This window comes from Carassius auratus, chromosome 31 (genome assembly GCF_003368295.1).
Source record: "Carassius auratus strain Wakin chromosome 31, ASM336829v1, whole genome shotgun sequence".
NCBI classification, from domain to species: domain Eukaryota; kingdom Metazoa; phylum Chordata; class Actinopteri; order Cypriniformes; family Cyprinidae; genus Carassius; species Carassius auratus.
The window spans coordinates 14,582,407-14,610,145 of record NC_039273.1 but is presented as its reverse complement, the minus strand read 5'-3'; the positions used below and the strand labels follow the sequence as shown (position 1 = coordinate 14,610,145).

At 37.3% G+C, this 27,739-nt stretch overlaps 1 protein-coding gene and 1 pseudogene across 2 annotated transcripts; both read left to right on the top strand.

Annotated features, from left to right (window-relative positions):
* The first annotated feature begins 123 nt into the window (after window positions 1–123).
* On the top strand, window positions 124–19,029 carry LOC113051192 (espin-like protein; annotated as a pseudogene).
* Window positions 19,030–19,504: 475 nt separating this feature from the next.
* On the top strand, window positions 19,505–23,811 carry LOC113050628 (kelch-like protein 30). Of its 2 annotated transcripts, none has more exons than XM_026213812.1 (8): window positions 19,505–19,655; window positions 20,028–20,866; window positions 20,953–21,142; window positions 21,601–21,687; window positions 22,161–22,316; window positions 22,426–22,614; window positions 22,880–23,008; window positions 23,164–23,811. In XM_026213812.1, exons 2-8 carry the CDS (start codon window positions 20,093–20,095, stop codon window positions 23,187–23,189), a joined length of 1,551 nt encoding a protein of 516 aa, XP_026069597.1. In that variant the 5' UTR covers window positions 19,505–19,655; window positions 20,028–20,092; the 3' UTR covers window positions 23,190–23,811. The 2 variants fall into 2 exon arrangements, with proteins under 2 accessions (XP_026069597.1, XP_026069596.1); XM_026213811.1 differs by having other exon boundaries at window positions 22,880–23,025.
* The last annotated feature ends 3,928 nt before the right edge of the window (window positions 23,812–27,739 follow it).

Genomic DNA, 27,739 nt, shown 5'->3' with positions numbered 1-27,739 from the left:
TTTGGCTCCCTCCAGCCAATGCCTCCACTCCTCCAGTGCCAGCTTGATTGCTAGGAGATCCCGGTTGCCGATGTCATAGTTAGCCTACACCTGGTTGAGCTTGCGGGAAAAGAAGGCACATGAATGGAATCCTACTCAGTTGGTGGAGGCATTGACTTCCGCAATGAAAGGTCTTTCAAGATCGGGATGGATGAGGAGAGGAGCGGTGGTGAAGGCCTCCTTCAGAGAATTGAACGCCTCCGTGGCAGCTGGGGTCCAGGACAGAGACTTGGGCTTGTTACGGAGAAGACTGGTGAGTGGGTTGGTGATGGTAGAAGTTAGCAAAGCCAAGAAATCATTGGAGTTCCTTTACAGTGGTAGGAGTGGGCCACTGAGGGCTGATGGAAGGAGCACTTTTCTGCTTTGAGGTATAGCTGGAAGGCCCTCAGGCGTTGCAGGACCTCTGCAACGTGGTGACAATGTTCTGCTAGGCTCCGGGAGTAGATGAGGATATCATAGATGTAGACGAGGATGAACTTGTGGAGGAACTCCCGGAGCACCTCATGAATGAAGTCCTGGAATATTGAGGAGGCATTAACTAGACCATACGGCATAACAAGATACCGGATGAGGTTGAATGCGCTGCGGAGGTCCAACTTGGTAAAGACAGTGGCATCACGGAGATGTTCCAAGGCAGCTTGGACGAGAGGGGATAACAAAACTTCACTGTGATATTATTGAGTGACCAGTAATCTATACAGGGCCACAAGCCTCCGTCCTTTTTCTCCACGAAGAAGAAACTTGAAGCAGCAGGGGAAGCAGCACAACTGTTTTCAGCCTTTTATGATAATAAGAAATGTTTCTTGGACACCAAGCATATTAGAATGATTTCTTGAAGGATCATGTGACTCTAAAGACTGGAGTCATGGCTGCTGGAAATTCAGCATTGTCATCACAAGAATAAATTACATTTAATATAGATTAAAATAGAGTTATGGTTAAGGTAACCATAACATTAACAGTTATTTAACATTGAAATTATGTTTCAAAAATAATAAAGCTTTTGTTTATTTTTAGATTTGTATGTTTTCTACAGAAAACAATTTCATATAGGTTTGAAACTGCATTAGAAACACCAGCAACACCTGCTCCAAATATAGCACTTTACAAAATAAGTAGTTCACCCGCTACAGGACCCACAGAATGGTTTGATTACTTCACTTTCCCTTGCTCTGTTTACTCTTTGCTAAGCAGTATTGCATGATCACTGTAATCATGACCAGATGGGTTAGAGGGGGTTCAATCTAACCATTTACAATGTTTGTTTACCAGGGAAGTACAGGCAATATTGCTTCTCTGAGACCCATGTCACCCAACCCCCCAACTTGCCACCCCTTCTCACACTAATGCAAACCAGCTCTTTTAACATTGACAACCTCTTGATCTAATTTACAGCCAGCTGTGATGTGTTAAAGTAGATGTTTTAAGTGCCTTGTTATCATCAACTAAAGTGATAACAAGTGATATTCTTGGTTGGTGGTCTTGCTGGGAGTTCATCCATTAAAATAAAAATGTTTTAAGCTCTTGCTTGCCAAGGTCAAAGTATGTATGTACGATGAGGAATTAATAATGAACATTTCCTTGGTCTGATTAAATAAAGATACACTACACTAATTTGATCATATTGACTGTGTAGAGGAGTGATGGCCCGTTGAGGAATGGGGTCTGTGTCAGTACTAGATTTATAGAAGAATGGATATACACTGTACACAATAAACACTGTTACTATGATGGTGTTATGAAGGGGTGTTAAGGGGTGGTGTTGGCACAGCTGATAAGACACATGCCTTTGGTGTGAGAGACCCGGGTTTGAATCCACTGTGAGACACCAATGTGTCCCTGAGCAAGACACTTAACCCCTAGTTGCTCCAGAGGCGTGCAACCTCTGACATAAATAGCAATTATAAGTCCCTTTGCGTCAGCTAAATGAATAAATGTAAATGTTATGATGACATCATGAAATAAACTCTATCAAATTGAACGTTCTTTCTCCTTATGACTCAATGACAGCTCTTTACCAAAGTGTAGGCTCATGTTTTTAAGTGGTTGTATTCTTTCTTACTTATTAAAAAAATAAAATAAATAATAATACTCTTTCCTGTAGTTTTCTCACTGATTAGTCAAACTGTATTTGTTAAATTTATCTTCTGTATTGTGGTAATAAAAAAGTTTGGATCATCATAAAATGGCATAATTGCAAAAAGAAATAGGGATACAAATCTATTCTAAAAGATGTGTCAAGATACTGTATTAGAAATGAATATGTTTATATGGTTTTAATTTTTAATTTTATTTAAATAAGTATATCGTCTTTAAAAATGTTATGTGGTATAACCAAGCAAAAGTAATAACATATATTACCTTGTTATTTTGTGGCAGAAAAAAAAAATTGCAATATGTAAACTCTGGGAATTCAGGAATTTAGAGAAAAGGCTGAATTGCAAGATATACAAGTTAGAATATAACATAAAAAAATATAATATAACATATAATAATATAAAGTTATTTGTGTGCAAAGAAAAAATAAAGAATTGTTGCTTATAACTATTCTTATTTGTTTGCATGTATTTCGGATCAGGTTTCTGGTGAGGCCACTCCGCTTCATCTCGCTGCACAGTTCGGGAGGTTGGAAGCTGTCCACTGGCTGCTGTCTCATGGGAATAAAGCGTAAACAAACTGCACTGTTCTTCCTGCCCACTATGCTGCAGCGAAGGGTGACCTCACCTGTTTGAAGCTGCTGATTGGTCAAGCTCCAGGGTACAGTGTTACGGGCTCAAATGCGTAGTAATGACAGAGATAAATCTCATGTGGCAGAGGTGGATGAAAAAGAGCATGTGACCAGCTGTTTTGGGTCACTGGTCTTTTGGGTCACACATCTTGAGTTATTTGTTTGAGTAGACTGACTGTCTTAAAATGAGTGTTTTTTTTAAAAAACAGATCCAATAACTATGTAAGCCAGGGTCAATATAGTAAACTCAAGCTAAACACACACACACACACACACGCACACACACACACACACACACACACGCACACGTTTGTTTTTGTGAAAAGTGGGGACATCCCATAGGCGTGATGGTTTTTATACTGTACCAACTGTATATTCTATGGCCCTACACCAACCCTACACCTAGCCAAGAGAGCATTTCAATAGTCCAGCCTGGACAGAACAAGAGCTTGAACAAGGAGTTGTGCAGCATGTTCCAAAAGAAACGGCCTTTCATATATAAAAATGAAAAAAATAATAAAAAGAAGAAATGTTCCTTCAGCACCAAATCATCATACCTGTATTAGAAAGATTTCTGAAGGATCATGTAACGCTGAAGACTAAAGTAATGGCTGCTGAAAATTCAGCTTTTCCTTCACAGGAATAGATTACATTTTAAAATATATTAAAATAGAAAACAGTAATTTTAAATTGTAATAATATTTAACAATATTACTGTTTTTACTCTAAAAAATTCACCTTTCAAACTGGCCTGCAAAATGATTTCATACTTAAACAGCTTCATACAATCCCATTAAATTTAAATTAGCCTCCAGTGATTAATATTCAGACAGTAATTGGTTTAACAGTAGACATAATCCTTTGCTCGATTTATTCTTGGCTAAAATAGTTGATTTACCAGATCTTATATGTCTAGACAGCTTAAGCACATTTTTGAATCTTTTAGCACAGTTATTAAATCCAATGAGTGAATCTTATGTTGTACCAGTATGTTGTATCAGTAACACAGAGGTTCATTGAAGGGGGAATACATGTCATCCATAGATAAGGACATGGGAATACTGATAGTGGGAGAGGGATTTTATGCAGAAATATCTTTTAGTGTGAAATTTATATCAGCTTTCAAAATCCCATTTGAATAAACACCCAAATGGACCTTTTCAGGTGTGTTAATCTACAATAATAACATCTACATGTTGTGGAGTATCTGGTGAAAGACTGTGGAACTGACGTACATCTAAGAACCCAAGATGGCATGACTCAAATGGACCACCATGCACTGGTGGTATGGCTGGTGGGTTATACATTCACCTAGACACATATACACTTTGATGTCATGTTGTAGTAGAGCTCTACTACAAGTTTACAAGCGCATAATACTTGTTTGGACTACTTCAGGTGTCCTCAACAGATGTCAGCCTGTCTTGTCAAGATAATGAAGGTGACTGCTTTACACTTTGCTGCCAGTGGAGGGCATCATCACATCTTGGAGAGGCTGTCACAGATGGGATCAAAGGTCAAGAAGGATTACTGGGGTGGCACTCCTCTACATGATGCTGCAGAGAATGGGTAGCTAGAGGTGGGTTTAAATTGGGATTTGTGTCTGTTGTGTTGTGTCTAACACAGAAATTATTTTAATTATACCTTTAAATCATAATAATCATATAAAAAATAATTTTCCAGTGCTGTCCGATCCTCCTGGGTCACCAGATCAACCCAAAGGAAAGAGACATAGATGAGTTCACGGCTGCTGATCTGGCTGAATACAATGGCCACTTTGAGTGTGCCAGATACCTTCACTTTTGGGCTGTATGGTGCACACATGAATCTCTGGGATTATTTGAAATTTCATGCAGCCCTATCTTGATTGTGGAAATATTTAAAGTAGTGACGACATAAATAAATTACACTATGTGTTTTGCAATTTCCACTGTTGACCTTAGGGTCATTTTGAACAATGCCTTTTATACTAAGTCAGAAAAAATGTCTACTGAAGCTAAAGAAAAAATCGACATAAAAGATAATTCATGCTTAACCCTCTGATGCATTAATTATTAAATGATAAAGGACAATATTTATTTGTATTTATTCTAATATATGTATAGATTTTACTTCAAAACAAAAATATAATAATTAAAGCTGCGGTAGGTAACTTTTATCGCTCTAGCAGTTAATAAACAGAACTGCTTGCGTCTTGCGGCAGAACATCGTAGCCGGAACTACTTCTCTCTGTTTATGTCAATGAAGAATCACAACGGTACTGGGTTACTCCACCGCGGTACCCCTGAAGCAATCTAAAATAGTCCGAATATAAACACTTATTATAGGTGCACCCTAGTGATTCAGCACAAGCCAAAAACACGGTTTGGAAAATGGATTCATCGCTTATTATATACATTTTTCTACATTTTGAACACAAACAAAGTTATTGACCGCAGCTCTGATTGGTTGTTTCTTACCGGGAGCGGATGACTCTCTGCAAATGGCAATAGGACACTGGGAGGAGCCAGAGGAGCTTGATTTTTTCACAGATTATCTGTCTCATATTCTACTGTCAGGACATAATGACAGGTTTAACAAATATGTAAAAAATATATTTTTACAAAAGTTACCTACTGCAGCTTTAACCATTTATTTATTTTAATGAATTTTATTTATTCCTTTACTCATTTATTAATGTTTAATATATTAGTGTAATAATTTTAATAATTAGTGAGTTGGAGATCTGTCACCATGCATTTAATGTGTAGTACAATGTAAGTCAATGACAATTTGTAAATAATCAAAAATAACTGTAATCCTTTTTAAACCTTTAACCCACAGTATTATTATTATTTTAATATAAAAATTAATGGAAATTCCTGCTGAAATGTCAAGTAATCAATTATAAACAGTGCAGATTACAGTGGATATACAGTATTTTCATTTACTATATGTAAACTATAAAAAAAATACACAAATAACGAGTTCCTTAGATCTTATTCTACTGAAAAACAATCATGAGGATTATGTTACTTTACCAGTTTTTTTAGCCATTGAATTATGCTGTCATATGCTTTTATAAATAATAACAAGAACAGTCATGTATAATTATGAGAAAGGGTCAAAGTTTGTCAGACATGTTTTGGATGTAGCGTGAATGTTTAAAAATGATGTGTGTTGTAGACATCATGCATCAGAGGGTTAAAGACCTCGCAGTGAAGTTTCACAAAGACAAGCTCAGAAAGCAAAAGCTCTCGTCTAGTTTCACTTCTTGCCTCGATGGGTCAGCTCTCTCAATTGTTCTGTATCAAGATCTTTCACGATCAGTTTGTTTTGACTGACGTGTCCATTCACATGAAGAGCATCTATGAAAATCAGGCCAGTAAATCAAGATGTCATGTGGCACCTACTTTCTAAGGAACTTTTGTGTGCAGTGCACATCAATGGGATCTCAGACTTCTGGTTTCACATGGTAAATAAGATGAGGCTCAATTTAAGACATACATTTTTTTCAAGGGTGAACATGGTAGTGCTGTTGGGGGGCATGCACAACAACTGAACCACATAAGACAATAAATGAATTCCACATTTAGAGCACAAAATTGATGGATCAGTCAATGGGGGATACTGCTGTTCTGGTGATTTATCTCACAAATGTGCATTCTTTCTTTTCTTTTTCGAAGATGTCCATCTGCATTAATGGGCAATAGAAATAGCAGCTGTTTTTACTTTTCCCATTCAAGAATTGTCTTGGATTTCCTCCAACATACCTTGCTTAGCTTATAAAACACGTTTAACAAGCTAATACTGCATGTGTGAGCTAAAATCCATATGAAAAAAAAAAAAAAAAAAAAGCTGAATATTAATTTCCTTTAAATAAACATGTTGTATAGGGTATAGGCCATAAATTTCTGTTATGCAAACCTCTGTGGACTATATTGGATACTCAGCTGTTGAACTGTAAGCATAATAACAAGCTTATGACAATAAAAGATGATTTCCATGGTTGAACCTGCAAATACTTTTTCATTTTGTCAGATAATTAAAAAAAGAAGTTTTCCCAGTTTTCCAAATTGGAATTTGAACCTTAAAGCAAGTTTTTGATTCTTAATCTATATGTTCCATATTCATTTTGCTGTAAGTATCAAACAAATAAAGCCCAATTTAGGACTAAAAGCCATGTTAGTGCTATGCCAACAGGTTAGAAATCAATTGAACCCAATTAAGAATTCAATTTAAGTTTCATTAAATTTGAAGTACCATATCTGAAATTTCACATAATTAATTACGCAGTTTCCAATCACCCTGATCACACGCTTCCATAGATCTTATGTAGTAATATAAGCTCCCTGTCAACATAGACATGAATAAATCAGTACTTAATTGCTCCTATATCGAGAGAGAGAGAGACTGAGGGTGTCACTAGACGTCAAAAATTAAGCCAAACTGTCCCAACAATAGAGATCTAATTAGTGAAGGGAGGCTGTTGAAGCATCAGATGCAGCCGTTTGCAGTCTCTCTATTTGCCGGGGGTGTATCAGTTACCTTCTGACCAGCAGCCTAGCTCAGGTAGAGGGCCGGGGGCTGAGCTGGTTATGGGATCCACAGGGTTTGGTTTCTGATTTTTACCATTCTAATGCTTGGAAACAGATACTTGTCTATCAAATCGGTTGGAGAACAGGATGTTTGTTGGCTTCAAACTTGCATCAGATTGTTTATCTTTTTTCCAATATTAACACACCTGATCATGGAATACATTTGCTATACGTCCTAAATCGCGTACTTCCCTATCGTAGGCGAAAAATTGTATGTGAGGTGAGTAGTATATCCAAATTCATAGTATTTGAAAAACAGTGGGTGAGTAGTTCCCAGATGACCTGCTTCTTAAACCCATTCGATGGACACTTTAGTATCCCTCAAAAAATATATAAAAGAAAATCTTAATGTATCAAATAATTTGATCTTTTTGTGACAAGGAAAGGTTGGTTCAGGTTGGAAAATATCATGTGATGTTCCTGAAAAACACAAAATTATATTTATGTATCGAATATGACTTTTTACAATGAAAAGTGTATTAAATAAGACTTTTCGAAAATATGAAGTGTTCTCACAAAAGAACTTGGCACGTGTTTTACACTAGACTTTATCTTTATCTTGGACACCCTCTTATATTTCATTGACCCGAAAATGGTTCCCAGGCCTCCCACTGTCTTGGTCCACATCAGCATTATTTCAGGAATAAAGCATTTTAGTTTTCCTCCTGGTCCACTTATAGTATTGCAAGTTGTAGTGTACTTCAGAAGGTTTTATTCCACCTCCGAGTGCTTGGGACAGGCCATCTCATTTCCTAACAGTGCCTGTAATGGATTGTTTGGGCCATTGGCCAGAGAGTTGCGTGCTAGGTATTTCCTCATTTTTTGGTTTCATCCCAAAGAGGTCACCCTCTCTGAGCACGGCCCTCTGCTCAAAGTGTGAGTGCCTTCTCCCTGAGACAGCTGCAATCAAATAAACAGACACACATATATGCTTTATTCTCATCTTATTCAGGCAGGGAATTAAAATGCCAGCAGTATTAAATGTGTCTCTTCTGGCTGAAGAAGGTTTATTTCAGTACAACCACAACAACAACAATTGCTCTAGATTGGGAAAAGTTCATAGTGTGATGTATAATGAAGCTCTGTGGTTTGTGTATTGCTGGTGATTTCAAGCATTATAAAAATGCTTGGAGATTTTAGCTCAGCATGGAGTCTTTACAGAAATATCGGTGCTAATCGACCACTAGGGGGTAGTAAGAGAGCTTTTTTATGAGTCTACGTAAAAAATAATCTTTCAACATGTTTCTCATCAAACGCTCAGTCATATCTCAAGAATGCTCTGATTGCTTTGACATTTAGTGATCCGCTACACATGGAACAGTGTTTACCATTTAACAGAGAATCTGTAATGACACACCAAACTAAGGTTTTGTTCATGCTTTTTGTGCACCTGCAGATTCTGGGTTTGCCGTAAGCAATCTTCATTCATAATTTCCTTTTTTCATCTTCTAAAGCAGTTAGGGTTAGGGCTAGTCATTTAGCTTTTTGGATCCACTTTGCACATTGATCACTGAAGTAAAGTAAATTAAGTGCTCCCTAACAAATACCTTTTTTTCTTTTAATCAAACATTCAATTTATATTGTCCTGAACTTTACATGCATTGTTGGTGTTCCCAAATAAGGGCATTGCTGTTTCAGAATTCTTGTACTTTCATGCCCTTTAATGTCATGAATTATGTACTTCTTGGCTATAATGAAGATGTACAGTATGAATACATTATCAGAAATACTAAGTCACTTTTGTAACCAGTGGTCTAGAAGTGTTTAGGTTTGAATCTGATCAGTTGCTTTTTCAGCTCATGAGGCCTTATGGGATAGAGAAATGTCAACTGGTTCCACACCTAAGAATCTCAGCAGATGCAATAGGTCATCTGGGTGTTGTTCAACTACTGCATCATGAATACTGAGGCATTCTGGGCATTCAAATTAGGGCTTGCTTCTAAAGAAGTATGCATGCTCAGATGTTAGGCTTTGACTTGCTTCTGCCAACTGACAAATAAATTGGTGCCAAATTAGCACATATTTCATTTAGAACCTTTGATGACAAAAACAAAATCTGAATCTGAAACATTATTTCTTTCTACTAAATACCATTGTTTTACTGTAAGCACTTGCACATTGCATTTCACAAGAGGGTTTGTCTGTTCTAATTTCATTACTGAGATTTCCAGAAAATTCCTGGGTCAGTGACATATAATAGTGTCCATTATCAAAATAAAAATAAAAATTCTCTTTGAGGACATTCCCTCTTCATTTCAGAGCACCACCGCATAGATACAGTCAAACCAAAAATTATTCAGACACCAGATATAATTTACTAGTGGGTGCAGGAAACTATAGTTCATTTATGTAAGTGAGGATAGCAAAATAATACACTGTTACATAATATACCCAAAAATTCCTACCAGTAAAATTTATAAAAAATTGAGACCAAAAATTATTCAGACACTTTGACCTGGCCATTTTTTGTGTTTTGTGTTATTTGACATTATCAAGATGAATGTGTTCTGACACAGTTTAAATTCTTGTCATATTTTATTTCCTAAACTATAGCGAATAAACTACCACTACTACAGTACTACTACTACTAAACTGTGATAATGGGTGAAATGTTGAAGGTGTGAATAAATTTTGGTTTGAATGTATATATGATTTCCTCAGTGCAGTTGTTGGCTGGGTTTCACAAGATGTTGTTGAAAGTAAAAATAACTTGTTTACAACCATTTCAGTCTCTTTCAATATAAAGTCTCTTTTCATCATCTAATGGCAGAATAATGTAACTAAAATCACCATCGTGAACACACACCATTTCCCAAGAATAAATACTATAATTAAACACTACTGTTTATATACAATATTGTTCATTGAATAATAATATTTAATAAGCAGCAACTGCCATCATAAAAGCTGCTAGGCAATTCAGTCAAAAGCTGGGCTTGAAAATGAAAAAATAAATAAAACAAAATCAATCAGTTCACTCTGAGCAGTATCGATATTTTAACGTTTATGTTCCTGCGTTACTCTGACATTATTACCATTCCAAAACCAATCGGGTGGAAGAAATACAGTTCAATCATGTTATTTAAAAAAATATATATATATAATTTGCCTACTAATAATAATAAAGCAAAATATTAACAAACATTCTAAAAGCAGTTATTAGTTTCTCTCCAAAACAAATCATCTAAAATTTAGGCTATAAAAACGTCAATCCAAAAGCTAACTAATCTAAGGTGAAGCCGATGCCTACCTCTCTCATTTGGCACAAATACAAATATTTCCATGTTCTGGACGAATCTGGATGCTAAAATATGATTTATTATATAGTGTTTGTACTTTCATCTACATAAAACATCATCCTTCATATCAGCTTTATCAGCACAGTGAGGCACGGTCACGCTGAACGTAACATTTTGTACAACGGAGCAGTTTAACTTTTTATTTGTTTCTTTAACTGTTTTTTAGTTTGATAATGAACAGGCTTCAATATAGCAAAATGGTCATACCAACGCTGGTTAGTTATGCTGTACAGAAGCAAGACATTACTCAGAGCTTTTACAAAATAATTCAAATTGTAAATCTTTTGCAAAATAAAGAAAACTAGGGGCCTACTCTCTGCTGTTTTGTTTTCCTTTCCGAAAACTGTGGAACGTGTCACAATGAACCGTTAGCACATTTTTTTCTTTCGTTTCGTTAATCTGTCAATATGATTTTAGTGTATACAGTATGCCTATATTCCTTTTTATGTAATCCTACAGTTTTTCTGTTTTATCCATTCACAGAAGCGATGCAGGTATGTGATCTGTTGAATTCATCTCACACTATCCTCAGACAAACTCTAAGGGTGGTGCATTGCCAATGCGACTTACATATGATGAGTTCACAGCTGAGCGGACATTACACTCGTTGCTTCTGCGTCACATTTGCATAGTCCATACTACTGGAATTTGTGATTGGTTGACAGCAAATTTCAAATATTAAATGGAACGATAAAATAACGTTAGGAACCGGTTACTGGCCATTTCAAATATTTTGTTTCTGGTTCTGTTCCTACCAAAATTTCTTTCGTTTCGGATTTTCGTTTTCGTTTTCGTTTCTTGAACAGGTTCAGAGCCCTGGTCAAAAGTACGAAGGCAGTGCTCTGACATACAGCATTAAAGTTACACAAAATATAACATGATGAGATTTTGCCAAAACTATTTCCTCTGGAACAAATAATAGATTAATAAAACTAAAGACTGCCCATTAGATTTACCCAAAACTAAATTGTTTTGTGTTGCTTATTTTGTTTTGATTTCTATTCTCCTGCATGTCTCTGCTTAACTTTGTTGGTTGCACCATTAGACTGAATTTAATGTATTTTTATTTTTTATTATTTTACTTTATGCTGCAAAAAAAAAAAAAAAATTCTAAAAAAAAATGATTATATATTTCACACATATGCATGATGGCTTAGATCTCTTACTCTGGACATGCTGAAATTTAGGATGCTGGAGAGAATAAATCAACTGACCTGATTGTATTGTCACCTAATTTTCCAGGGCATACATTATTAAACAATTAATGGAAAGGTTCTCCTCATGCAGGGCCCCATCTTTCAGGCTAAGACTTGACAATGTTTATTCTAGTGATTGGTGTGGATGTGTGTAAGGTCAAGTCCCCTGTTTAATGTGGTCTCAAAGATATACAAAACAACAAAGTGTGAATGAAAGAGATACAATGTCTCTGTCCGCTTCTTCTGATTTGACCGTCTCCTGCTTTCTATCACACTGCTCGCTTGTTGGCATGTCCATCGGTTTGTTCATTAGTGACATTGCCGGCTACCCAATCCACTGTGTAAATTATTAAGTGCATTCTCCTATCAGAGTTTATTGTTTATTGTCTGTTGGGCCATGGCCAGTTGTTGGGAAGGTGTGGATGTAGTCAACACATCTCTGGGTGTTCACATCGTGTGATCAGGTGCTGCCTGTTTGGATATCGACCACAATTAAGAGGACGATAGTTTGTAAGTAACTGTTGTGCTTTATATGCATGTTGTGCTTGTAGAGCTAATGGATTGTTATTGTTTTTAAAATTGTATTTTTATTATATTGAACAATGCATAATTATTGTTAATTTCAAATGCATCACATGAAGTACAGTATTTGAGCAATTTTTACCATTAGTTGAACTACCTTTTGTTTAAAAACAGTCATTGTAATTTATTTAATTTATATTAACTAAATTTCCTCTTAATTCCAGATGTAATAAAATAAAATGTAATGTTTTCATATCATGATTATTGAAGGTTTATTGATGATCTCTCTGTAATTTATATTAATATATCTCATGTTTTTATTGTGCCTTTGAAAGTTCACAGTTTAGGGCTTCTAAAATGTAATCACTGGAACATTGAAATTTAAAATTGGTTGAATATATATAAATGTCTATATCAATGGTCTAATACATTGTCATAATGCATTCAAAATAAAAATATATATAAAATTTGACATTTTACATGCTAAAAGTAATATAAGCGTCACACTAATTTAATGTACAGTGTGAAATATTTATATTTATTTTGATATTTGCTGAAGGTTACATTAAAATATGTTAGATTGTTGCTGTTTTTAAATATGAACTTTAAGTGAGTGTTTAATGATGACAAAGGGAAATGAGCATGCGTGATTAAAAATCCAATATCTACCATAAAAAAATACATAAATAAATAAATAAATAAAAATAATAATAATAAATATCGACCAGTAACAAATATGCTACCAATAAACTCTACACCCATATTATTATGATTCATTAAACATATATTTTTTATTTATTTATTTAGCTTTTATTTTCTGTTTAATCTGAGAAACATGAGAAATTAATAGGCCTGAAGTTTACCTGAGCTTGCTTGCTTAATCTGTTACTATTTGTAGTATAGAATTGATCCATAAATCTATGTAAAACAGCTAACATAGAAAGAACGCCATCTTCAGCTCATTCATCACTCTTTCTCCATTTTTAACATAAACTTTCCAGCACAGAGTATTTGATGCTGTAGACACTTTGGACCGTTTTCACTCAGTCCTGTAAATTTTAAATCTGTCAAACATGGCCATCTTGTGTTTTAACTGAAGGTGTAAAAGTGATTTAACATAGAATGTATTGCTTATATGTCAACACAAGTGTGTGGTCTTGAATTCCTCTAGAAAACAGAGAGATATGTGGAGACTCTAACCTTAACCAAACCTCACACAAACTGCGTATGCCTTCATATTTCTTCTATTTCTGATTCTTTCCCCAAAAAAATGTAATTCACTGTGAAATATCCCACAGTCTGTTTCAGCTCTACAATGATTTTCTGCTAACTTCTTTCCAAGATAAAAGTTTGTCAAGTCTTAGGGATTTATATCTGTGAGTCTCCCCCTCCTAAGTAACTGTCCAAAGCAGATGGTGAAAAAAGATTGTAGTTTGTTTTGCACCATATTACCTTATAGGACCTTATATGGATTGTGTGCTTTTGCTGTAGTCTCACTCTCTCCATCAGTGTTTGTGTGGCCCATTAGGCAGAGGAGAGAATGGGAGGTCAATGTTACTCCAGCATCCACTGCCTAAGCCACAGAAGAAGATAGCTGATGAAAACCAAATGGGCCATGGTGTCCACTGGCTTTGATTAAACCTTCACGCAGAGACAGATGCCTCCTGATCGTGAGCGAGGAACTAAACTGTGGCTCAAAGATCACGGAGGAAAGAAATTCCACTTCGCTAATGTAGTTTTGCCCCATATACTCACATTACCCCTCCCAAAGTATATCTATTTATGAATTGCGCAACTTATGGGAAATGTATTCCTGCCTTTGCCCAAGCCATGTCACAGCGCATTTCGTGCTGTTCGGACATCAAAGTGCCGTGCAAGAGGAAATTGTGAGGACCACCTCACAGAGACAAAGCAAAATAGCATGCTGCGGCGTATCAGTGTTCCCTTTGATGCTCTGTGCGTGTGTGTGTTTTACAGAGAGCCCTTTGAGAGCCACATTTGATATGGATCCTGCATGGAGTCCATTAGGATATTACGGTTTCATCAGCAGTGATCTAAATGTTCCCATATACTCCATATATTTTCCCTCTGGTAAAGTGGGATCTAAATGTTGGGCTCAGGTGCAACTATTTTGCCCCCCTCCCGCTAGGGCCCCTCTTACTGTAATGCTCACATATCACTGTGCGGACCACAACACAGCACAAAAGAAAGAAAGAACACAAATAGCTGTTTTTAATGTGTATGATTCTGATATTCAAATGGCAATAATTGGGCTTTTATTCAATGTTCATTGTTGATGAAGATTCATGTTCTTTGAATCAGTTTATATTGATAATAAAATAAACTGATAATAAAAGCTCTTTGTGTTGCAGTTCTTTCCAGTTGCCCAACCTCTGGAAGAAAACTGTCCAATAGAGGAAGAGATCCGAGAGAAACCAGCTGTGTCAGGGCAACCCAGCTCTGATTATTACAGAGAGATCACTAATACTCAAAAAGACATGGACAGTCTTAAGGTAAGTTTTATACGTCTTTGAACAATAATACAGGATGAATGACAAAGAGTATAATATTAGAACTTTTCAACAATTTGGTGAGCTATTTCCTCCGTTAATTCCTACATAAGTAGCTGTCTTCTAAAGCAGTGTCCTTACCATATAACACCTCATAAAGAGTTATTGGTAGCACTTTATTTTACAGTCCTGTTCCTCATGTATATACTATGTACTTATTTTAGTAATTACAATAACTATGTAATAACTAGGTATTAACCCTGAACCTACCCCTAAACCTAACCCTGCCCATGTAGTTACTTTGTATTACCAGAACTTTCTTAGATAAATACACTGTAAGTACACTATAAGTACATGTAAGTACACGTACTGTAAAATAAAGTGCAACCATTATTTCGAACACTATATGTAGAAACGGCTGCATGTGCCACACATCTGTTAGTTTAAATAGTTTGCTGTCATAGTTTACATGTACACTGGGTTGTGTGTGTGATTTAAATTTCAACATTAGCATAATACACGCTTAAGCAGATATTTCTAACTGTGCATTCACTGTGCCCTTAGCCCGAACAAGATTTTTTTTTTTTTCACCAATCATTTTGTCCACTAGGCAGTAACACTATTTTGGCCTGTTGTTTCACCTCTGAAAAAGAAACAAATGAGACAAAACACAACAGACTGCAGGAGGCCACAATAAGATGGCCGAATAGATGAGCACTTGTGTGAGGGGGATAAGAGATACCTGCAACTCTAGTTTAAATGAGTAAAAAAACATATTTATCTGTCATAACTTATGAAGCTGTATTAAACTTTCTAGTTGAGTATGTGGCGAATGCCTGTCTTTGCACATTCTGTCATCTAAAGTATACTTTGAATGGCTACACGTCCTACACATGTGCTAGCAATAGCTTCAAAACTGAAGTATCGTTTGGTCTTTATAATGTGGCTCAAATAATGCCTTAAAATGTTCCCTTCATGGGCAGCCCAATAGATTTTGGAACAGAACAATTCAGACAGAAAAGTGTGCTTAATACTTGGCTGTAGTATGTGTCGATTTTCAGTGGACTGACTTTCCATTTCTTTTCAACCCCACCAGCATCCTGAGACGGAAGATTCCCCTCAAGCACGTTACCCCCCTTCAACTCTTTCACCTTCTCCTCACCCTTCCTCCACTACCCCCTTGGAGGTAGGCATGGAGGCATCTTTTAGCTTACATGGGAAAACCTTCCAGAATGTCCACATGGCCACTACGGGTGAGAAAGCCCTAAGGGGGCTGTTTAATACCCCTAGTGCTGTTTTAAGTGTACGTTCTGCACTGCTGTCACCATTGATTCATCCTTCCTTAATTTCACTTGATGACTTAATTCCAGTTTAGTGAGTAATGGTAATCGGCCTATGATAATATGATCAGAACATAACTGAAAAACAAACGTTGTTCTTGTTCTGATTGTCATTGCAGTGGTGAAGAACCTTAGTTCCAGTACGCCTCCGAGTAAGCCAGTACCAAACAAAGGGAAATTGTTTATGGGAGGAATGAAACTGGGAGATGTAAGAACTATTGCCAGCATTAAGACATCTTATGATAATTGAATCTCTAAGGCTATCTTCACACTAGCAGAATACAGTTGTCATTCCTGTATTAGAATGCTATATAGAGTTACATGACAACTGCATTCTATAACCCAACAGACTTTTCAATTTTCAAAATACACAATTGTCTTTCTGTTAGAACAGCAATGTACTGGGTAACTAGTTGTTATCTGATCACATCAAACTTATCCACTTTGCACTGGACACAATTTATTTATTATTTTGGGATCCAATAACTCATGGAGATAGAAAGGCAGAGGTTTTAGATCCAGTCTTTTTTTTTTTCTTTCTTTTTTTTTTTAGTCATAAATCCTCCATACATTTTACATTTCCAGTGTAATGGAATTCACTGTATTGAATATTTACCAAATTCACTGACCGTATGGCTTCAGGCATTATTCACAACTGTCATTAGTATAAAAAAACACAGCACACACATTTCCAGTAAAATCCATTGGTCCCTTTTGTTAAACTTTTTTTTTTTACTGATACTAAAGCTGTTGTATGTACATAACTATTCTCCAGTTGTCTTAGTGAATACTGTATGATTGTCAGTTCGTAAACACTTACCATGTGAAGGTAGCTTATTTTTAGACTAACGTTTATTGAATGTACTAAAGCACTGTATGCATATATATCTAAGAAAACTGCATCAAAATACAAAAAAAGGAACTTTAACAACCAAGTTAATTAAGATATTGATTTCATATTAGCCAAGCATGATAGTGCTGTTTTTGTTTTTCATGTATAAAGGGCACAATTTGAACTACAGTTCTTTGCAAATAAATTATTGTCTTTTTTTTCTCTTTTAGAATAAAATGGTGGTGTTACCAACAGAGGAGGCAAATTTGTCTGATATTGATTACCTGGTACCCATGCACGATGAGAAGGGCAGATCTATAGCAGAATGGAAGAGACAAGTGATGGTACGACAGCTACAGGCCAGCTTATTTGACCAAGAAACTCAGAGGATAAAGGTAAGATACAAATATTGCATTAAATGTCTTTTAAATGCATAGATAACAAATCTGAGATGATGCTCTGACTGCAGCTTTCTCTCTTAACTGGACATTTTATCTTACTCAACAGGAGAGTGGTGGTAGATATACAAAGATGGACAGTTGGAGGTACTCCCATGCTCACAATGCCATCCTGGGTCCATTCGGAGAGCTTCTAACAGAGGATGACCTCATTTATCTAGAGAAGCAAATTGAGAGTGTCTCGATGCAAAAGAACTGTGAGGGCTATGAAATGGAGCTTGCTCGTCTGGCTGAAGAACTTCGAAACATTCTCCCAGCACCCATTGTCAACATCACAGTCAATACCCAGTACAAGAACTCTACACAGACTCCCTTACCTGTTTGGTGCAACCGTATTTCAGGCATTGTGAAGAGCATGTCACTGCTTATGACCAATCTAACAGACCAGCCCTACTGCAAAATGCCAAACACAGAGCTTGTGAATGTCTTCTCTCAGCCATCAGAGAGGCAAGCCGTCAACAGAGGTAGGAGGGAGAAGATAGAAAATGAGATTCAACAGTTTGGGGTCTCTGTGAGGAACTTAAAGTCCAACTTTGAGAATCAAATCGATTCCTCACAACAGGATTCAGGGATGACTGAATCACTGGGTGAACTAGAGCAAGAACCGGTAAAAAATGGTTCGGATGATGTCTCCCAAAAACAAGAACAAAGACCAGAGGTTGACCAGACTGATGATTCATCTATCGACTATGAAAGCACAACACTGCGCAAGGAACGTATTGTGGTCTTGTTCCTGGGTCACTGGAAGAAGTCGGCTTATACTGTAACCATGAGAAACGCTCATAGGAAGCAAAGCGTCGATTCGCTGGATATATCTAAGAAGCTGAAGTGTGAACGCAAAGCTAGCTTGGATATCTCTCCGAAGAACACCATGGAAAATGGCAAATTCGGGCATTTCTTCAAGCAGAGAAGTGCCATCAATAAGATGATTGGGAACTGGAGAAGCATGATCTCATTTGTACCTTCGCGACAGATCCGGAGACTCAACCGGCAGCAGGCCATTTTTTCACCGGAGCAGTTCCTGCCCCGTGTGGATGGATCTCCCGTTGACTATGACGCGCTGACACTCGACCTCTTTATGCTCGGCTACTTTCACATCCTTGAGCTAGATTTGCCAGCAGATGAGAGGAAAATGAGACACTTGCTGTGCTTTGAGGTGTTCGACCATGTGGGACGTTTCACCTGGGAGACTGTGCGTGATTTTCACAAGGCTGTAATTCAGGACATTGAGGCAGGAAACCGGGAATGGAAGGATGGATTTGAAGACATTAAAGTGAAGTTCTTTGGAGATGGATCAGGCCAACCAGAGCTTGAACACCCAGGACAGACCACAACAGTAGAAATGAGGCCTGTGCCTAAAGTCATTGTACAGACGCCCACCCCAGATGAGAGAGTAGTCCTGAAAAAGAATTCTGATATTAGTAGTCTGACTAATGAGGAGATTTGCAAATATATTGACCGTAGTTTTGCTTTCTGGAAGGAAAAAGAGGCCGAGATATTTGATTTTGAGGAATGACAATATGTATTGGAGCAGAAGTGTACATAGCGATTCCTTATTATCTTTAAATATATATATATATATTATTGTATTTTTTTTTTTTTTTTTTTTTAATTGGATGTAGAACTGGTACCAATATTTATACAGTTGTGACATGTAAGGCATGCTTTTGCCATTTATCCTCCAATTTTCCAGGAGTGAAAGGTAGAAGACTGCCAAAAACTGAAGTGTCTGCCTTTTTGTCAGAATTATCCATATGTGATTTAAAACGAATCAGATGCCCTTTTCTGTTAATTTTCTGTGTAATTTTTTGTTACTCCTTAAGAATCAGCACATTTAGAGACTTAATTTGCACCAATGTTGGCGGCTTCTTACTCTAATGATTAAATAAATAATCATCTGACTGCTTACTCTCATACAGAAATTTGTGTGTATCTCTTTAAGAGCAGGTGGGTGCTTAACCGTACTATTTAGATTCTGAGTATAGCCCAGCAGAATGTCTGGCCTAAAAATAGCAGTGTAAAAGACAAGCATGCTGTCCCAGTGACTCTGCAAAAGACAGCTTGTCCCCCACCTCAGACAGCAGCAACAAAAAAGTCTGCCTTCTAAACAAGTACGGTGAATAATGTATGATTTCTGCTTTCATTCATGAGCAGGTACGTTTAATTCCTATGTTGTCTTGTCTTGTTGTGTTAAATAGAATTGATAAACATCCACTGTTGTTTCTCCAGTCATTTTTTGGGGGAGGGGGGGGATTGGGATATTTTGTGTGCAAATTCTTTCAGGCAAAGAAATGAATCTCTCCCAGTGTGCCTATCAGATATATTGTTTTTGGCAGAACCTGTTTTTGACTTATACTGATGTGCTAACATGACATCATTCACTTCCAATTTGTTCCTGAAATGTTCCGTTACCATGTAGAAAGGATGAAAATTTGTCATAAGGTCATAGGAGTCACTACACTAAGATCAAGAATGTCGCAATCGGATTGCATGTGACTCATTATACCCATTTGTCTTGTGTTGTAGGTAAACACTTAAAACATCTGTTGGTTGGACCTGAATGCATTAAGGCCATAGGTCAGAGTGTCGTCATGGTGCGTAATATAGACGATCTAGACTTCTGCCTCTCTTCCCATCCCCAGAGCATTTTAGAGGGTCTTCGCTCCCTCTGCTCTCAACCCAAACTTGTGGATGTCACCCTGAGCGCTGGTGGACGGGATTTCCCCTGTCACAGGGCAATCCTTGCACTCTGCAGCCATTACTTCCATTCCATGTTCTCAGGAGATTTTGTGGAGAGCATTGCTGCTCGTGTTGAGCTTCATGATATAGATCCCAATGTATTGTCATCATTGTTGGACTTTGCTTATACAGGGAAACTCACTATCAACAAAAACAATGTAGAGGGACTGATCTGCACGTCCAGCCAGCTCCAGTTCCACACTGTCCGTAGTGTATGCAGTCGATATCTGCAGCACCAGATAGATGCCACTAACTGCTTGGGAATCCTTGAGTTTGGAGAGATCCATGGCTGCCCTGAAGTTGTTGCCAAAGCATGGAGCTTCCTCCTTGAAAACTTTGAGGCAGTGCAACAACATGAGGAGTTCTTGATGCTGGATAAAGACAGGCTGGTGACCTGCTTAAAGGATGAGGATCTGCACATAAGAGATTATCGGTCCTGTGTCGAGGCTGTTTTAGCCTGGGTTGGGCATTGTAGAGACAATCGGATCTGTCACCTGCTAGAATTGTTGGGCTTGGCTAAGCTTTCCCTCCTCACAGAATCCTACCTCACTGAGAACTTGCTTAAAGAGCCATTGGTGCAAGATTCGCTACAATCCAAAGAGTTTGTGGAGAGAATATGCAGAGAGGTCAGACAAAACTATTTTATATAGAGATTTCTTATAGATAGTGTTCCATACTACAATTATTATTAGTAGTATTTTTTTTTTTCCAGAAACGAGAAAAGACAGGAGGTGAGTCAGAGCAAAGAGGCACTGAGAAAACACTCAACCTGCAGGAGGTTTTATTTGTGATGGGTGGTCGCTCGCTGGACGATGACTCAGATGATGAAGATGAGGATGAAGCTGAAGACAGAGATAGAAGGTTATACCCCAGAAATTGTGGATATTACAACCCAAAACTTGGTAAGGACAGCTTTAGCGAATACATCAACTCTATTTAAACATTTTCTAAAAGGAGAATTAGATTAATGTGGAACACAGTTCTGATGTGCACACTACCAGTCAAGTTTAAACACACTAAGCAGTTAAAAGGCAATATAAAATCCATTGCTACATGACTAGAGAGAACAATAAACAGAGGCTGTGGTGTTCCCCCAAAAAGGTACTGGGCTTAATCCCGACTGTTTGTGAGTAGGGGTACAAAAATGCAGAAGCACCACCTGTATTTTTACAAAAGCCCTGGGTACTGTCAAAACTCAAGTGGAAGATGCATTTTACATCATTCGCTGGAATCTTGCTAACATATAAACAGCGATGCATGTAACAGTGAAAGACTACACATTGTTCATTTACTCTATTTCATTCTACATACTGTGTACATTTGCCTTGTGAAGATATGCATTTTATTCTTTTTTTCATAGGGCAGTGGTTTCAGCTACCTGATTTTCCCAACTACAATAAATGGGGTTATTCAGTCGTCTCCTTAAATAACAATGTGTATGTCACAGGTGAGCTGAACACTTTTCATAAGATATTTAGTTGTTGCTAAAGTCTGTATCTAACAAATCATACAAATTCTATTTTTACCTAGAGAAAACAAGCTGATAGATTTTCAGGGTATTTATAGACTAGGAACTTTGGGAAAGGATCAGTGAGATTTATGTTTTCATTGCACACATGAATGGAATGTCATCTCCATTGAGGATTTGGAGCTAAGATAAAACAGTCCCCTGCCTTATATCCTGCTAAAACTCACATGAAGACCTGAACCCACTCTAGAAATATGGAGACTAGAGCACAATAAAGCAGAATATTAACTTTGTGATGAGCTAGGAATCTTGAGACATTATTGCCTGATGTTGCCTGGTCACTAACTAGAACTGTTGAACTGAGAATTTATTCAAATAAATCAGCAAAATCTTCATCTGCATTTACAAGGAATTAGAACAAATCCCTTTCACAACCTTTTGCTAACTCACAGGAGGATCAAGAGGGTCTCAGTCCAACACCTGGTCCACCACAGAGACCTGGAAGTACATCACTCGTGAGGGAAAGTGGGTCACAGTCGCCCCAATGTTGCGGCCCAGGACTAACCATTCTTCTGCAACTCTCAATGGAGAGATTTATGTAATTGGGGGTAAGCAAACAAACCAGTTTCTGACTGGAGGCTTCAAACAAATGTTTTTTGATCTCCATGCAGAACTGGGAATTTTTGTGTAACAAACGGCATTGTCTTTCTTTTACAGGAACTACTATGGAAATTGTTGAAGTTGAACATTATGACCCATTCAGTAATTGCTGGACTCTTACGGGCCCAGCGCTGAAGTATGTGACTAACTTTACAGCCATATCATGTGAAGGAAAGCTTTACCTCATTGGTTCTTGTGCTGTTAAATATAATGCCCTGACTATGCAGTGCTACAATCCTGTCATAGGTAAGAGGCAACATGTCACCATGTATAAGATGCATTTAAGTGTTATTAATATACATTACAAGTATCAGTAAAAACAAACAATGTTTGCCATAACACCTTCTATTATTAAAAAGAGTTTTATGTTGGGAATAATAATTCAGAACAATTTTATGAGACACTTTACAAGACAATTATAATTTCACTCATGGAGCACTGCCAACATATAATCGTGACTAGAATTCAATACTGTGTATACTTTTGTTAATAATGTTCTCTTCTTCAACAGATAGCTGGTGTATCATCTGTTCTCCGTTTATTCCTAAATATCTCTCTTCTCCCCGCTCTGTTTCTATGGATGGAGTCATTTACCTTGTAGCAGATAACACCAAAAAGGTCTATCTGTATAACCCAGAGGGTAATATGTGGGAAAAAGTGAGTTATAGATGATATTCATTATTCTTTTTACACCGAAAATCTAGAAGCATTTACAAAGTTAGCTGAACCTTAATATTATGTTGTGACTGATTACTGATTTATTTTTCTCTTAATGTTTGCTGTTTTTCTTCCCAGATTCAGTTTCTACACACTCTTCATGAAAATGGTGATTTGGTGGTTCTAGGTGGGCAATTGTATGTGACTGGGGGTCACTGGAAGGGCATGGAGGGGGATTACGGTGTGGAAGTGGAAGCATACAACCGAGCATCCAACACTTGGAAGGTGGAGTGCTTCCTTCCCAGGCTCTGGACTTACAGTGGCTGTTGTTCCATCTTCCTAGACACTTCCCAGTGGTCTGAAGTCTTCCCTGATGAGACTTAATATCTGTTCAATCCCCTAATTTCTGGCTTAGGTTTTGCTGCAAAAAAAGTTTAATTTTGTATTGTGAGATTGTCAATGTGATATAAACATTATAAATGTTTTACATTTCTTTTGAAATAATTTAGCAATCTGTTATTCGCCTTTATGTGGTTAATAAAAACCTATGAATTAAACAACCTTATAAAAATATATATTTTTCTTATGTTTTTGGCAACCTTCGAGGTCTTTTTTGTTTGATTGCATTTGTTTTATTTCGAAATATATGTTGTTTTATTCAGAAATAAATGTTTTATGATGTCTATTGCAAAACCTTGCTATTTAAAACCCCTTGTTTTTATTAATTGCAATGGATTTTTAAGAAATTGCCAATAAAGACTGGAATAAATTTGTGAAGCCGTGACCTGCAGAGTCTGTATCTATAGAAGCTGGAAAGCTTGCGTTTTATTTCTCAGGACAACATGCCAGAGCGTCCAGTTTTCCTGGCAACCATAGTACTCTCCTTGGGCTTGTGCTGTGATTGCAACATTTGCACTTGTTGCTTTATTCTAGCATTAAATATTTAGAGTTAATTTGCTTATGCTCATTAAAGCATTGATATTTAGTGCAAAGCACTCTGCAAGCGTCCTATTCCTATAAAGTAAAACACTTAATGCCTTTCAGACCTTATTAGCATGCATATCAGCTTGCTTTACCCTGTTTAAGTGTATAAAACACTTTGCGTAAAGGCACGAATTGAGGACAACTGAAAAAAAAAAAAAAAAAAAAACGTTGCTGTCCGCTTACTAAAAAGCACTGGATCACTACCAGTTTCCAGATGAGTTGTGAAGGGGATGAAGGACTGGAAGCCGTGATTCAGGTGCATGTTTTCCAGCAGGAAAGCTCATCTTCACCTGCAGCTGTAACTTAAATAAGTTATTGCACAGTTACCTATTCAAAACAGCATGTGTGAATGAAAGAGGAGAGAGCTTGATTTAATATTAACGAGTCTTGCAATGTTACAACAAATTAAGGTCGATCAGTGGGTCAGGTTCAGGTTCTTCTGTGAAACTTGAAGACAGGTGATTCATTATCTTGTGCTGTTGTGACATCCAATGAAACTGAAACAGAGACAGACACGATGAGCTAGTTACGCTAAGTAATTCATTCTAAATTAAATAATACATCACGTTTTATTTACAGGAGTTTTTAGATTTGCAGTGAGATTATGTCACCTGATTTTAGTGCGTGAGCCCCTCTTCTTACACTGATGATGATAATGCAGAAGCTGGAGGAGACACTGCTGCCGAGGGATCTGCTTTCTCAGATGTGCACAGGCAGAGATCAGCTGCTCGGCAGGCAAGCTGCTCGAACTAGCCGGGTAGGAGGATATGTACAAACCTCACACACATGCCCTTGGGTATATAAAATTGACTACATATAAAGCAGAATTCATACAGTTTGTTATTCAGAAATAAAAAAGCTAATTATTGCCCTAATGCAGTGGCACAAGTATCCACCATATTTTTGCTGTAAGAGCAGGAGCGGGCATTTTTTAATTGAATGTGCAAGGCCAGCTGCTTCCATTTATTTTATTTGTACAAAAACAGTCCGCTGTCCTTTTTCAATTGCAAACTGGTATTTGTTCTCATATTATTTTAATTAATTGTCCTAATCATAAACACACTGCAAATAGTTTAACTGTTAACCCTCACTCGTATATCTTAATTATTTTTTGCCATTTTGAAACATTTTTTGTCCTTTTTTTGTCCTTTTAATCCCTATCATTAGTGTTTCCTGGAATATTTCTAAAACAGGGAAATGCATGTATCTGTCAGTATTAGGGAAAGCATTTTTAAATATCCAATAATGATTAATTGTTGTATGTTACGTAACATTAGAGAATTAGGTCCATATTGACTTGATAGCATCAGACAGTTGCTGCAGATTTGTCGATTACACAATGGTGATGTGAATCTCCCGGTCCATTACAACCCAAATGTGGTGATTGTGGTGGCCATTTAAAGGGGTAATATGATGCTGTTAAAAAGAATATTATTTTGTGTATTTGGTGTATTGAAATGTGTTTATGCGGTTTAAGGTTAAAAAACACATTATTTTCCACAAACTGTAAACTATTGTTTCTCCTCTATGCCCCACCTTCTTAAACACAGTTTGAGCTAATTTGAGCATGATGACACGGCATATTATTATTGCGGAAGTAGCCGTTACAAGATGGGTGCAATGTGCTGTGGTCACTTTTTTAGCCTTTTTTTAGGTTTCTGACATGTCTGCCAGCTTAGAAAATCTGAAAAGAAAACAGCCATATTGTTATGAGCTGTCTGAGTCTGAAACTGTCATCCAGCGAGCTGTTTCAGCTGTTTGTTTGCAGTAGATTTCTACCATAGACTGGAAAAAAAGATGGACAACGCGTCTCCACTTCCTTCCACTATAGAAAAGTGAAGCCAAAGCATCTCAGTATGGCTGATGCCATCTTAATGACGTAAATGATGTAATTTGGAGCAAGAGTCTGCGCTGTAGTGTCTTGAGGTGGAGCCGCGGTCTCAAACTCCCACCCAAACTCCCACAGACCCAATCAACCATAACGACACGTCCCATTTTTGTAGCATCAAATTACTAGCTAAAGTCAAACTCATCAAAAAACGACGAATTGAACACATATCAGCTTGATAACAATGACTATTTTGACTCAAGTCCAATTCGTTTACATGTACTGCAGCCAGCCACCAGAGGGCGATCAAAGAGCCCGAAGATTCACTTTTCAGGATGTGTGAGGCAAACCCAGTTTCTACATAGATAACTAGCTATTTGAATAAGACCACCTCCAAGCCATACATGGAGTCCCAGGCCGGAATTCATGTCTTTTGTCAACACGCCTCACGAAAGAGAGGGATGGAGTGAGCAGTAGCTCATTATCATTTAAAGAGACATGCACAGAGACTAGTCACTTTGAGCAGAACTGTTTTTGACACGGTAAAAAGGGTGTTTTTTTACTCGACCATTGAAGAATTTTAATCAAAGTATATTACAGATATTTAATGAAGACCCTAAAGAATCATACCAGCTTGTGGAAAATTTTAAACTTTAAACAATTTTAAACTTTAAACAATTTTATTGCCAGTCACTGATAGTTTACAGTTTAATGGAAGTTACTCCCATAATTTGCATAGGTGAAAGGTGGATAGCCGCTAATGAGTCAGAAGTCTCCTACATTCACAGGAAATAACTTCCTTGTTGAAAAATAAAGTGATTCTGTGATCTCATAACCTACATTATCCATGGTTTTCTATCCTCCTTTGTCTATCAGTCTTGTCAACCCCTGCCAAAATGCATTCCCAAAGGTGCATCAGAAATCAAACCAAAATCACCCTTATATCGAAGAGAATGTGATCTTGTCCACTGGCAGTATGGTTAATATCTTTAACACACAGTGCTTAATACAAAACATAAACCTCTATCCAGTGTAAGCATGTGATTGATGCAGTGTTTCTGAGGTCTGCATATTTGCCTCCTTGGAAGTCAAAACATGGCGGTTTAATGTAGATTATTGCCTTCAAACTCTCTCTAGACTTTCTGTAATGGACACTGAGGGATTGTCGATCAGTAACCTGGTGGCAGGGGTTTCATGCACTCTGAACTATGGCAGTTTCAGTACAGGAAAATCATTTAAGTAAGTGTTTCCCTCTGTGCAACAGTTTTTAAGGGATTTAAAACAGGAGGGACCATCACTAATAATGTGAGAGGTTGATTGAGCACCTTTGGACTCTATTTCTATTTTCCTTAATTTTTTCTTCACATGTTGGTGGATAGACAGATGTATGTGTGTGTGTGTGTGTGTGTGTAATACATCAAGAGAGGGAGTTACAGAGGCTCTTTGACAGAGAAAGAGGGAGCCACATGGCTTTTAAATGGAACAGATGCACAGCAAACATCACAGCCCCAGTGCTCTTTCCGAGAGGGAAAACCTGTTCGGAGTTTTCGATAAACAAACGGTGGTAAAGGGCCATGCAAAAATCAACCGTGTCACATGGAATGAAATATATTTATTTCTGCTTGAAGCCGGACTTTGGGCTCTGAAAAATGGAGTGAACACCCTTGCGTTTATGAAGGATTGATGTAAACTGAGCCAGAGCCGTAGTTTATTCTACATCTACATTTCATTACACGTGATCAAAGTAGCAGCTCTCTGATGTCAACATTTTAGAATCAGAAATTAACTTGTAATTACATTTCACAGTGGGATATTATCTCTTAATTATTTATGTTGTAGAGAAGTGGGGTACTTCATTAAAGCCTCTTACGTAAAGCATAAAAGACCCTCAAACCTAGTTCA